Consider the following 14887-nt stretch of genomic DNA (forward strand, 5'->3'; position numbering starts at 1 on the left):
CAAATTGTAAAGGTGTAAATACACCTATGGACACTAATGTATACCTTGAAGATAGTAGTGAAAAATGTAATAAGAATTTACCCTATCAAAATCTAATAGGGAGCTTAATATACCTTGCTGTATTGACGCGAGTAGAATATGGGCCACTTGAGACAGACAGCGTAGGTGTGACGTCACGACTCCCCCCTCCCTTCCGGCACCAGTGGGCCACTTGAGACGAATAGCGTAGGAGTGACGTCACGACCCTGTCGGCACGTGCCGCCCATCTGTTTGGATGGTGCTGGCCTTTGTAGGCAAGTGAGCACGCGCCACCCCTCTGTTTGGGGCGGTTTGTAGCCTTTGTCGGTATGTGGGTACGCGCCACTCATCTGTTTGTGATGGTTTATAGCCTTTGTCGGCATGTGGGCAAACGCCACCCTAGTCGTGGGCCACCTCTGACCAAAAGCGTAGGAGTGACGCCACGAGTGTATGATATGCACCTTTGTTTACTTTTCCTCATGGGCCACTTGAGTCCAAAAGCGAAGGAGTGACGTCACGAGTGTATGAGTCGTGGGCCACCTCAGACCAAAAGTGTAGGAAGACGAAAGAGTGAATGAAAATGCAATTAATTTATAATTATGATTTATTACATATTACATACACATATTACATTACATTATTTCGATACATGAAAAAGAGGTGAAAAAGTTTTGTCTTTCCTTGTTGCTTTCGAATCCCAGTCGTTGATTGGTGCAAAAACCGTGTTTCTAAAGTAAACAGAAACATACATACACAATATTAATTATTCAATTGTAATTTTTGTAGTGATACATCTTTTTTGTGACTGATTATTTGACTGAGGCTCATAAGTGTAGTTGTGGTGGCTGTGATGTAGGCTGAGTGTACAAGTCCGTTTCTCACCCAGTTGTACGCGTTGAATATATCAAAAACAAAATAGACAAATTGTATGTACCATATATCCTATATATAAAATTCTCGTGTCACAGTTTTCGTTCCCATACTCCTCCGAAGCGGCTTGACCGATTCTCATGAAATTTTGTGAGCGTATTGAGTAGGTCTGAGAATCGGCCAACATCTATTTTTCATCCCCCTAAATGTTAGGGGTAGTCCACCCTTAATTTTTTTTTTTATTTTTTAGACAAAATTTTTAGTTTCTATTTTTTTATGATACAACATACAAAAATACATAAAATCCTAAATTTTCACTCTTCTACGATCAACCATTATCAGGATTTCTTCGACGATATATTGGGTATCCGTCGACATTTGTGACCGTATCATTGGTAAAATCTTTAGGGAAATTTTTAGTACATTTTCCATTTGCCATGCAAGGCGATGAACTGTTAAGAGTACCACATGGACCATGAATCATGTTTGTTGTAACAATAATAATAATAACTATATCTAGTATCTATATAATATTAATAATTCAAAGTTACCTTTTTTTATATTATTATATTAATTTTTAATTTCCACTTAATCACTTCCACTAATCACTTCCTAGGGACCTTGTATCCGAATGGTCAAGAACTGTTGTCATCCGTGAAGAGTCTCTTTGTTGAATTCGTTCTGTATGTCTTTGTCTTCTCTTTGGTTATTACGCGATGATCTTTTGTCCGCACAAAGTTCGTCGACGTCAAGCGAATGGGATCTGTTTTTTCCAGACCATTTGTTCAATTTTCTCAATCGTATACCTCCAGCTCATCGGTCATATCTCCATTGAATTTTCCAGTCGGGGGATCTGGAAAATTGTTGTTTGACACATAGATAACGGAATCGGTGTCGTAGTATAAAACACGTTTATCCAACATCTCTAGATATTCGTACAACTTCAAACGGGCCTGTGCTGTAACAAAAGCTGCAATTATCACATTCACAGTGGGCAGAGATTCCACAGCCTCATCGGCGTACTCCCAGTTGATTACAACAGTTTGTTCATTAACTGGGGTTATACTGTTGACATTCTTCGACGGATGCGCAAGGAGATTAAAGCATTCTTGAGGATCGTTGACGATGGTTGTTTGGGGTTGGTTTTCACGTTGTCCAAACTTTCTCCAGAACGAATTCAGCATTAATTTGGCGGGGGATCAAAGACCAGGGTTATTTTCGATGCGTTCCGGTGTTAGTTTCACTTTTTCAGCTTCTTCTAAATCCACCAGATATTGTTGCTGTTTCACTACATCGTTTACGCAATCCGCGGGCCAGCCGGAGGCTTCCTGTTTAATTTTGATGAATTTATTCATCCTTTCTGTGAATAAACCCAGCTGACCCGCCGCATGGTTGTATTGACGCGTTTCGTATGTCCTCACTTCAAACACTTCCAGAATCCTGTAGCCTTTTTCCAATGCTTTAAGAACTTCTGCAATTACCCATGTCCCAGTGAACAACCGTTCTTCCTCCATATGGCTACACTCACGTTGTTGTGAACTTTCACCACAGCTGTTGCAAAGGGCGAACATTAACTTTCCCTTCATCCTGACAGGGAGAACGAGGTGGTACAACTGCGTGGGTGGTAAAATTTTACATTTCACCATGCCATCTACGGTGGATAAATCAATGTCTTGGGCTGCAGATCCTACATGAATTGTGGGGTGTCCTAGAGGAAATCGGCGGTACTTGCACACAAAAGGGTACAACGAGCATACATCGATGTATTTGATGCGCTCACCCTCGTTACATTTGTAGTATGTAACAGTGTTTCTGTCACGAGGATTCAATGATGATGTTGCCAACACAGGATGGTTTTCGACAAAATCACGCACTTCACAACTCTGTTTTAATAATGTGCGGAAGTTACATTCCCACATTTCAATGACTTCAAATCCTAAGTTGTGAAGTCGTAACGATTTCGCATGGTATCCATTTACCTCCTCCAATCGATGTGTCTCGGTGAAATTTGAAACAGCTGGTGCATCCATGGAAGTAACAACCATGAAACTCGAATGCCTGACGCTGCTCCTCACTAAAGCCGTCAACTTTGAGTCCTCCTCCTACCATGTGTTATCGACCTGTACCGGCGTGGTGTATGGTGATTCCTCGTACGTTCTCTTCCCACAACAACCATTGTAAAGCGATAACCGATTGATTATCAGCCATTCGGTAACCACCACGGGGAATAACGGCGATTGTATCGGCTTCCAGATAGTTTCGAGCAAACACCTTATTACACGCTGATGCTATTGTTGTTGCTTCGGTGAATGGACAAACCTTACACTCGTTAAGAAGCATCGATCTAAATGAAAGACAGGCTCTCATTAGTATTTCTACGTCCGACTTGCAATATGCGACGATTTCCTCCTGGAAATTAAAAACATCATTCTGATGCTCTTGATGCCAGTTTAAAAACGTATGTCGGTCCTCGGGCTTCATTTGATTCGGACCGTAAAATTCAGCAGATGGTAAAGGATCCACGTATTGCTGATTTTCCAAGTGTGGAAAATAACCCTTCTTAAAGTTTCCAGCAAGACCGAAAGCTTTAGGTAGCTTTGCCAGAGCCATTGGAAAATAATTCAGCGAGTCCAAAATTCGCACATTTCCCACCTCAGCCAAAATAATTTTTGTCCCCCGCATAATTAAGTTTGGCTTGATGTCTGTTTTGGTGAGAATATAGTTCAGGATGGTCGAATGCTTGACCGTTATGCGCAATCACAGTCACTCTTTTGAAAATTTTCCTTTGATTCAGCACAAAGTTCATAAAATTTTCAATAGGGTTGTTGATAATTACGTGGGTCCTTACGCCGCATTTTTCACAAAATTCCACTTCTGTATCTAAACAGTTGGAACAACACAATTTAAACACACACAATGTGGTTTCATGCACTGCACTGCCGTCGGTCTGAATGGTGTCCTGTCGAGTTTCCAAATCGTAAAATATGAATAATAAATCAGTAAGACAGGGTTCCTTTGTGTTTGGCTGAATATAACACTGTTGATTTATCTGATGGTGTTTTTTACAGATCTTACAAAAAATTTCACCACATTCATGCCTACGTTTTCCATCGACAGTTTTAAAGCACCTTTGACACAATCGCAAGTCGGCACACACGTTGGATGTCTTCTTAATACGTAGATGATTTTCCAAACATTTCCGGCTCCTGAAGTGACGATGACAATCCACACACTCTATTTTCTCCTCATCCTCGCACCGTGGTGATTCACGACAGTACGGACAAATCCCACTGCAACGATGGTTGACGCGTGTATTGAATGGGAGATTACATTCTTCGCAGAAGTAATTGCAGGAAAACGCAGAGGTTAACGATACAATCGCGTTGTAATGTTCTTTGTGGAGTAGAAAATTAAGGGTTGGTCCTTCACTTTGTCCTTTAAAAATCACCTCTCGTCCACTGGCACCGTACTTGAACACTGTAATTCTGTATTCGTACCCTGTGGAATGCTTGCAACTCCTAAATCCCGGCACCCTCCGCGGGAATATCAACACCCGCTTTCTGGCACAGTTCCATAGCTCGTATTCCTTGTAGTTGTCCAATGTCCCGGCGAACCTATACGAATTGTGGATCACTAGTCAGTTTCGCGATTAACACTACAAGTGCCCTTGGCAAGTAAAGGTTATCAGAATTTTTTATAACAATAATACCTCTTCTTGCAGCACATTCTTCTTCGAAACTATTATATTTTGTTTTCTGGGCACGCCCCATACCCACCGGCATCTTAATAATCGTCACTTTTATCTGATAGGTTTCAGTGTTCACGCCAGCTGAATTAGATTGGTATACTGATTGCACCAAATCGAGCACCTCATCAGCGGACACTGAATGCCGTGGTTTGAAGCGTGCCCAGGCTTCACCGCGACCAAGTTCACTACCAAAAAACGAAAACCCGACGCGATCCTCAGGATTGAGTCCCTCCAAAGAATGTTGAACAATGAAGTTATTGCATTGCGTATCCAATTCGCTGGATGAATGTTCTCCGGAACGTGGTTAATTTTAAAGGAAACAGCTCGCTGGATTATGTTAAAACGGCCAGTCGATTGTTCAACATCGTCTATAACTTGAAATGCTTGTTGTTGTTGTTGTGGTTGTTGTTGTTGTTGTTCTTGCGATTCAATCTCATCTATTATGTGTAAACTCAAGTTCTAGGACTCATCATCATTATCTACAACGTAGGATTCATCTTTTGGCAAAAATATAAATAAATTAATCAATCTACCATTGTTTGGTGTCAAGCCAAGTTCATCTATAACGTAGAAAATGATGTCTGAAGATTCAAGATTATTATCATCATTATCATTCGCAAAGTGGAATGCGTTGTTTTCTGTAATAAACGCAAATAAATAAATAAAAAATAAATAAAAACAACTTAACCATGATAGCAGAATAAAAAGGTGAAGTAGAAGTCTAAAAATAAAATAATAAATACGAACAAAAATATTCGTGAGGTTGATAAACAGAGCTATTCTTTCAAATAACAGTCAACAGTGTTAGTAAACTGATGGTTGATGTAAGAATATGAAAATGAGAGCAGAAGAGTCTAAATATAAAACCCTGTACCACCACCATCCCTACCATTACATTTCGAATGTGGGGGCGTTTCTTCTAGGGTGGTGATTTTTACACTTCATTAGGTGGTGGTGGTGGTTTCTTTTTATCTATTTGGAGGGAGTGGATGGTTACTTGTGGGTGGTTGACAACAAGTATTTGGAAATGAGCATACATTCATCAATTTTAAACTATCAAATATTTTACAAAGCAATAATCAGAAATACATTCAAATCTCTGGATCATTTCATGGAGGGTTGCAGTTGTCCTATCTGGAACTTCAACAAGAAAGCATTTCCCTGTCCCTCTTTCGATTCCTCCAAATACCTATTTTGCCTCAGTCCGCTGACCTCTATTTGCGGTGAAAAAATTTGAATTCATTAATGTTCACCGTTTTGGACTCGAGTGTTTCCTCATCAAAACCCCCAATAACATTGTTAATGAGGTGCTGCTAACAAATTTTCTGACAAAAAGAACATGATTGATCCAAGATGAGTCTCCTTCTTAATATCTTCCTATGGTATTTCTCTGCTCCGACAATAAATGACAATCATCGATTGCAGCAAACTAAGTTTGCTGTTAGCAAAAAAGACCCATGCCTAAATAAAAATTAGTAATTATTTACAATAAGATTCAGTTTCACCTTTCAACCGTCTATTCCACTTGAATATTTATTAAGACATAGTAATATCACATAAATCGCTCTTCTTGCCACCTACTCCATCATTTCCTTTTTAGATTCGAGGAAATTTCTTAATGTATGATCTTCAATTTTAATTTCTTCAATAGTGGGGACTTTGTCAACAATTTCTGCTGGCACCATTTTTATTTAAATCCTTAAAAAACTAAACAATTTCGTTTCAAAATTATTATTAGTCATAGCTGCTATTATAATTAAAATAAAAATATGAATACCCAAAAATACTAAACTAAAACTGTAGCACAATCTGAAATAGTTGAAATAAGTTTAATAATATAATATATAAATAAATTAATTTTTTACTTCCCAACAAATTTAATATAATACCAAATCAAACGAGAACATAGCAGTGTCATTACCGTCAGAAGGGTGTGTGTGTGTGTGACGGGCAAACAAACGTAATTGTGTTAAGTTTCGGCAGCGATAATACCGAGACATAATGGAAGGACTTGTGCGATCAGCACATACTCGCCTTTATTAAAACGCAAATAGTAAATAGTATTTTTATTGCAACTAGACATCGTGGCAAAATTGACATAACCTCAATAATTAACTCCAACATTCGTGTCGTGTTTGGGGGGCAACCTGTGGGTTGCTTAGTTTCGCCAGTAGCAACTAGCGAAATACTTGCTTAATTTAGGTTGTAACCTGGGTTACTTTCTAATTAAGCAAGTTCTACAAACTTTTTTAAGTTGTAGTGTTGTGTTCAGTGTTTGTGCAGTACCGCTATGAAGTCTAGCGGTAATAATCGATCGCGAAAGTTGGGAGGGTGTTCTCCACCTGCCCACGACGCTCCTCGCCGGAAGTGCTTGCCCGGCCCACCAAGAAATCCCAACTCAAGGGTCGCATCTGTGAGTTGGAGGATCCACTGAGGGTGCAGGCGGCGCTGGTTGAGAGTCTCCAGCTTCGTTTAGACTCTGTGGCCCCCGGTGGAACCCCGGTAAGTTCTTCTGTTTCATTATCAGTGCCCTCCCCCCTAGGGTCTGGGCTGTCCCCCGTTTCGCCCCCCTCACCATGAGTCGCTACCTTGGCGTGGTGTGAGGGCTTAAGTATCCATCGTGGACTTGAAGTGGCCGTCTCCCCCCTTGGGCGGTTGCTGAAGCCTCGCGGTGGGGAAAACTAAAGGTGGCTCAAAACTGTCACTCGTGAGAGTGACAGTAGAACTGGAAGATTTAAAAGAACCCGAGGAGGGCCTGAAGTGGTCGTGACGCGTGGAGCGGGCAGCCACTGAAGCCCAAGTCGGGAATGTGAAATAGAATAGAGGATAGTGGAAAATGCCAATCGTGGGAGCGATGGCGGAGTTTTGGTTGCAAAATGAACCCGACAAGGGCTTGAAGTGGACGTGGCGCGTGCAGCGGGCGGTTACTGAAGCCCGAGTCGGGGGCAGGGAGTGACAAACAAACTGGAAATGGCAGGATAATAGGATGCGGATGAGATGCCCGTTACTGTGGAACAAACTGTTCTGAAGGTGGAGTAGGACAGTGGGTTAAAATGAAAGCCTTGTGAAATGAGTAGCGAGGCTAAGGTGCATTAGATGCTACAAAAGTAGTTCTTCGGGTATGCCCACCGTGAACTGAGTAGCGGCGGGTAAAATGAATAGTGGAGAAGGCAGAGGCTGGAGGATGAGAATCTTTTGTGGAGCTGGAAGTCTTGGGCCTGGGAAAAGGCGCCGTCCTTGGCTCGGGCAGGAAGGTCAGGAGGTGTTTTTGCAATGATGGAAAGTGGGAGTGGAATTATGTGTCGTTGCTAGTGCGGTGGTTCCCCCGGTGGTGCCTACAGTAAAGCGCAAGGCGCACTGCCTATCATCCTCTAGCAGCGAAGATGGGTTGCCAGGCCCCATCCAGTCCCGTTCTCTCCCTGACATTGAGTCTGCGGCTCAAAACCCAAAAGCAGTTCCGATCCACATCTGGGATAACTCGGTGTGGTCGGAACTGCGGAGCAAGTTCGAGGCCGAGGGCGTGAGGCTAAAACTTGAAAAAAACACGTCGTCGGGGGTCCGCGTGTACCCGGAAGGGGTCACGGACCATCGCTGGGGCACCGGATTATTAGAGAAGGAAAACGTCACCTACCACACCCATCAGCTGCCCGTGGATAGGCAGCTGGTGGTAGTCATCCGTGGTGAGAACCAGGCGGTCACAGAGCCACGGTGTTCACGGAGTTGGTGGAGCTGGGATTCCCGATTACCGCCGTATACCGGATGAGAAGGGGAGAAAACTTCTAGCCGCTTGTGACCGTCCACCTTAGCAGGGTGGGCACATTCAATGAAATCTTTAAAATTAGCTCGCTTGCAGGGTTGCGGGTCTCTGTTGAGCAGAAAAAAAAGGCTCGGGCTACGCCCCAATCTGGGCGCTGCCTGAAATATGGTCACACATATATTTTCTGTGTTCTGTGCAGGACCCCACCTATCTGCTGAATGCAAGAGGAAGAGCGATGGGAAAGCAAAGCCCAGATGTGACAATTGTGGTGGGGATCACAGCGGCAAATATAGGGGTTGCCCTAAGGCCCTTAGGCCAAAACTCATAGTAACGGTCCTTCTCCTCCTGCACCATCTTCTCTCCCCTCTCAAGCTGTGAAGCCATGCTCCGTTGAGCCAGGTAGATCGTTTGCGGCAGTGGCTGCCAGTGTTGCAAGGCCCTGCCCCACGGCCGCCCCCATCGTAAGCCAACCTCTAATCCAGGCGCAACCCCAATCAACATCTCCCCTGGATCAGGTGATGGCTATCCTTGCTAGCATTGCAGGAGCAATTTGCTAGCAACATCTCCTAGCTAGCAAGGGCACTTCCTCTGCTGGCCGCTTCTGCTGTGTCCTAATAAAGCGATGACTAGTAAAGTTGTCAGCTAGAATGCTAGGGGAGTGAGACATCACTCCCTGGAGATCACTGAGTTTTTGAGAGACTCTGAAGCCGATGTCGTTTGTGTGCAGGAGACATTCCTAAAACCGGACATGGGATTCTTTATCCCAGGATACTCTGTCCTCCGGGCTGATCGTTTTCTTGGGGCAGGTCGGGGGGTTGGCATTCTGGTTCGGAACTCCATCAGGCACTGGAGGATCGATACGTCCCTCTTTCTGGGCGAGTCCATTGGTATCGAACTCGCTCTAGAAGGTGGTCCGCTTAGGATTGTCTCGGCTTATGTTCGACCCGCTGAGAGAGTTTCCAGACTCAATCTCCCGTCCATCCTGCATCCCAACTGTCGTACAGTCATTGCTGAGGACTTCAACAGTAAGCACACAGCGTGGGGTTGTGCAAGATCAAACACCAACGGCGGTTACCAGCTGCGGGCGTCACTGGACTATCGGTTCTCGGTGGAAACCACTGAGACGCCAAACCACTTCCCTGATAGTCCCTTATGCCGACCTGACATTCTTTCCATGTTCCTCTCCCTGGCCCTTAACGAGAATTGTTGCCAGTCGGAGCCTCGTAAGAGGAAAACCAACTGGTTGCAATTTCGTTATTTAATAGAAACCACCGATTTGCGGTGCAGGTTTTTGAACTCTGAAAAGGATATAGACGGTGAAGTGGATAGGCTGTCAAATGACATCCTGACAGCCTTAGAACGGTCGACGCATGCTTGCCCTAACATCTGCAAGCAGCATAGTCTTCATGGCGAGGTTGTCACCCTCATCAGGAAGAAAAACCACAGCAGAAAACTTTAGCAGCGTACTCGGGACCCCTTCACCAAGGCCCGGTACAACGCCATGAGCCGTGAGGTCCGGGCCCGCCAAGTCGTCCTGGACAAGGATAAAGCGGAGGTGTTTGCGGACTTCCTTGAGCGGCAATGCTCTCCAAACGCCAGTCTTCCTGGGTTTGTTGCAGAGCACAACACCATCAACCGTCAGGTGGACTCTATGACTTTCCCAAAACCTGATAGTGACATTCTTCCTACTTGTCCCAGCGAAGTCAGTGGTATCCTTAAAGCCCTCAATGACCGAAAAAGTCTGGGCCCAGACACCATTCCCAACATGGCCCTTAGGAAGCTTGCTACCATTCAGGTGGCAATGCTTACTAACATTATAAATGCGATGCTCCGTCTCCACTACTTCCCGTCGGCATGGAAGGTGGCGACGGTAGTGTCCATTTTAAAACCCAACAAACCTGCCCACCTTGCTAGCAGTTATCGTCCCATTAGCCTCCTTTCTTCGCTAAGCAAGGTGGCGGAGCAGGTTATTCGGACTCGGCTTGAGGAATTTATGGCTGACCAGCACATCCTGCCGAACGCTCAATTTGAATTTCGTCGAGGCTGTGGTACCGGTCATCAGCTTTTGCGGGTAATTGAGGATATGGCTAGAAGGCGTAACAAGGGGCAACATGGTACCATGTTGCTCCTTGATGTCAGGCAGGCGTTTGACAGGGTCTGGCACGCTGGTCTAATACACAAACTGACTTTGCTAAACTTTCCTTCTTATCTGATCGGCATTATCCACTCTTTGCTTTCCAACCGCCCCTTTCGTTCCAGGGTTGGAAGACTATTACCGCTGGTGTCCCGTAAGGCTCCAAACTATCTCCTACTCTCTTCAATCTCTATTGTAGTGACATACCATCTTGTCCTAGAGTTACTATGGCAACATATGCCGATGACGTTGCCTTAGTTAGCCCTCACAGATGTAATTTATGCCTAAACTGCTTTGTTGGTACCCTCGATGGAGATTGGAGATAAATCCTTCATCATGAGTTTAGTCCCTGCGCCAAGTACCTGGGTGTCATACTTGACAAGAAACTCAGTTTCTCTCCCCAAGTCGCTTTGGTAAGGGGGAAAGCTCTAGCAGCCTTTGTTGCTTTGAAATCTTTCTTCCTTTCTAAACGCCTTTCCTCTTCTCTTAAGCTGCGCGTTTTTAACGCGACAGTCTTCACCTATGCACTTCCTATATGGGGCACCGCCGCTCCTTGGCTCATTAGTTCCCTGCAAGGGACCTACATGAGGCTAGTGAGGTCGGCCCTTGGTGTCCCATACCATGTTCGTAACAGGCAAGTCTGTTTCGAATACAACATTTTCTCTCTTTCGAAGCTGCGGCACAAGCATGCCCTCAATCTCCGAAGGTCTATCTTTCAACACTCTAATCCGGAGATTGTATGCTTGCATGATATCCAACCCTGTGAATCCGACAGATACAAGAGACCTTGTCTCTTGGCTGTCTAGACCTCTGTGTCTCTTTGGGACATCTTTTCTTTACTATGTAGCGATTACTACGTACCTCTTTATTTTCTCTTCTCTCTATTTTCCTAAACCTTTATGGTTAACTACTCTTAGGCCATGATCTTCGGATCGGTGCCCGGAGAGGGGTTTTTAGTCTGTAAAGTCCGGCACTACGTTTTGTAGATTTCCCTCTCTTTGTTCCAATAATAAAAAAAAAGTCGTAGTGACTGGTCTGAGTGGGAAAAAGCAATCAATTGTGAGATGCAGTCGTTAGCAAAGAACAATACTTGGACTATTTGCGACTTACCTAGAGGAAGAAAAGCAATCACAAGTAAATGGGTGTTCAAGTTAAAATACAAAGCTGACAGAAGCATCGATAAATATAAAGCGCATTTGGTTGCACGTGGTTTCGCGCAAAAACCGGGTTTGGACTACAAAGAAACATATTCACCAGTTGCAAAGTTGGTCACATTGAGAATATTATTAGCGGTTGCAAATCATCAGCAAATGCATATTCATCAAATGTATTTTAAATGTGCTTTTTTAAATGGTGAATTGATGGAAGAGATTTATGTGCAGCTGCCTGAAGGTTTCAAACAGAAGAATAAAGTGTGTAAGTTAAACAAAGCATTTTATGGACTAAAACAGGCATCGCGTGCGTGAAATCAAAAGTTTAACAACTTCATGATTCGCATTGGGTTCACAAGTTGCTGATCGTTGTATGTACGTCAATAAGCAAGATGGAATGATATGCTACGTTTTGCTATATGTCGATGACTTACTCATATTTTGTCACGACATGAAAGTCATCAATATGGTAAAACGGTTGTTGTCAAATAAAATTGACGAAGACGGACATGGGTAAAGCAAATTCATTTCTTGGTATGCAGATTAAGCAGAACATCGAAAAAGGCACGATCGTTGTGAATCAAACACAATATTTGAAGAAAGTCTCGCAAAAATTTGGAATGCAGGAATGTAAACCAAAATGGACACCGATTGAGAAGGGTTTTGCATTTAGAAAAAGGTGATGCAAACAAATGTTCAGATCATCCGTATCGTGAATTAATTGGTTGTCTGACTTGCGCTCATTGCACGACTAGACAGTCGTTTTCAAAGTTGCTTCAATGAAAATCATTTCAATCATGCAAAGCGGGTGTTAAAGTATATCAAGGCGACCGTTGATTTGAAATGCTGAAACGCTGATCGGATATAGTGATTCAGATTGGGCGGGTGACAGGAACGACTCTAAACCACGTCAGGATACGTATTTAAGTTATTTGGCAATACGGTCAGTTGGGCATCGCGTAAACAACTAACGGTGGCGAAATCATAGACAGAAGCAGGATATGTAGCCTTATCGGATGCGATGAGTTAATGTGATTGGATTAAAAAATTGCTCACAGGCATGAATGTCAGGTGTGAGGAGCCAATCACAATTCATGAAGACAACACATCATGTATTCGAATTGCGGTCGAACCACGTGAATATAAGCGGATGAAACATATCGACGTTAAATATATGTTAGTTCGAGAAAAAGTTGAAAAGGAGTATGACATCGTTCAAATTTCAACAGAAGATCGAACAGCTGACATAATGACCAAAGGACTTGATAAAAACCTATTTACTAAGCATCGAAATAATTTAAATTTGTTTTAGATAATTGAAATGTTTTTATGATTCGGGTTGTCTTAATTCTAATCTACTGAGAGGCAACAATAAAATAGAATTAAGTATGTTAAAACAACAACTGACAAATGAAGGCGACCGAGGTTACCTTGGTGATCAAATCAGTGAGAGTTTAGTTTCAGAAAAACAGCTCAAGAACTCAGTAGTAGCTGTCTTTTTGTTGATTCATCTGTTGTGTTCCAATTAATTGGTTGAATAAATTACTGCACTTTCTGCATATTCTATGAATTTCAAATCTGAAGAAATCCAACCAGACCAGAACGAGTACGAAACAAGTGTTTATCGTAAAAATCATCAGGTACATGTTGGCAATAGTATTTGTTTCCATGAATTACATAAGTTATATGACGAGAAAAAATTCAAAATATAATTGAATATCGAAGGGTAACGACTGCGACATGAATGCCATTTAGGAAGTGACAGAACACCCTCAGTTCCGGAAGATCAATTCATTTGGCAACTGTTTAAATAAACTGAAATCAAAAACCATTGCTCATAAATCAATGTACCCAGTGATAACATACACCAATGTTTGTGGAGCAGCAGGTTATAAACCTTAAATTGATAGGTGCATATTTTTTGATTTATGGTTTAAAAAACAAAACTTCCATATACACACATTGAAATTATAACCATCCTAGCAGAAATTATTATACAATTCCAAAACATACAATTTTGTTTTGTTAAGTTACTGTCTGCCTCAAAAAATTAGAACTATAACTTACGCATACAGTACAAAAAGAGTTTGATTCATCTGAATCCTGAAAGAGATATCATATACAATAGAGACAGTATGTCTCCCACTATGGGACAGACGAAATTTTATTCGGCCCAGTGGCAGTTCTAATCTGCTTAGCAACTTTGTATGTTTTTAAGAACTAGTGTCCAAATTTTATCTTGTTTTTGGGTTTCTCCTTTTCTGTTGAAATTATTTCTTTGTTTATGAATCTCAATTGCCGCCTAAACATTCTTGTGTCATATCCACTTGAATGCTAATCCATATGGAACGTATCCATATCGTATCAATATACAGTACGAAAAATGCTCTTCGTGTCTGGATGTTGTAAGAGATGGATGCACGACAAAGAGAGTAAAGTTTTGCCCGGTAGTAAGAATCCCTACTCTCAGAGACAATGCCGCCGTGCTGGTGCGCGCCGGCGCACAATGTAAATTAATCTTTGCGAATGCATTTAGTAACTCTCCGTATGCGTAGGGATGTAGTTCGAGTTCTTCGGATGCTCCATTTAAATTCCGTAACTTTGTATAATTTTCAATCTGTAAAATGAAATATTTTTTGAGGGTATATCAAAAACAAAAATAAGTATTCTAAAAATAAACTACTTTTTTCAAAATAAAAATGTATCCCAAAAATTAAATAAAATATACTAAAAACAACGTCTGCGGAGACGAACCGCATGCTAAACGCAGCAAAACCAAATGATCCCCTCCAGTCAGTTCGGCCCGCCCACATAATTGCATGTATATCTTTCCTTTTTGTTTACAAAGGGGTATTGATGTTCCGTCTCAATATGCGAGTAGACACGTTCATCATTTTTGATACGGTATATTGGGTTGGCAAGTAAGTCATTGCGGATTTCACTCATTGATGGCTTCAGTTGAATTTTTAGGTTTGCTGGCGTAGACCAAATGTAAAACACATTTTGTTATTTGATAGTTGAAAATTCAGCTATCAATCAGTAAAAAAAGTTTTTTGATCGGTTGCGTAGTTTTCGTTTGGCGTTAGTTGAAGAATGGAAGATCAAAAGGATCATTTTCGCCATATTTTGCTTTTTTATTTCCGCAAAGGGAAAAACGTATCGCAAGCTCACAAAAAGTTATGTGCTGTTTATGACGTGGAAGCCTTAAA

The 14887-nt window shown here is 42.3% G+C and overlaps 1 protein-coding gene across 1 annotated transcript; it reads right to left on the reverse strand.

Annotated features, from left to right (window-relative positions):
- Positions 1–2087: 2087 nt before the first annotated feature.
- LOC126266384 (uncharacterized) lies at positions 2088–5073 on the reverse strand. Its single transcript, XM_049970286.1, has 5 exons — positions 5012–5073; positions 4598–4914; positions 4337–4521; positions 3009–3627; positions 2088–2962 (listed from the first exon to the last, which is right to left on the reverse strand). The coding sequence occupies exons 1-5, from the start codon at positions 5071–5073 to the stop codon at positions 2088–2090; spliced, it is 2058 nt and encodes a 685-aa protein (XP_049826243.1).
- Between the last annotated feature and the right edge of the window lie 9814 nt (positions 5074–14887).

The sequence above is a fragment of the Aethina tumida genome, chromosome 8 (assembly GCF_024364675.1).
Source record: "Aethina tumida isolate Nest 87 chromosome 8, icAetTumi1.1, whole genome shotgun sequence".
NCBI lineage: Eukaryota > Metazoa > Arthropoda > Insecta > Coleoptera > Nitidulidae > Aethina > Aethina tumida.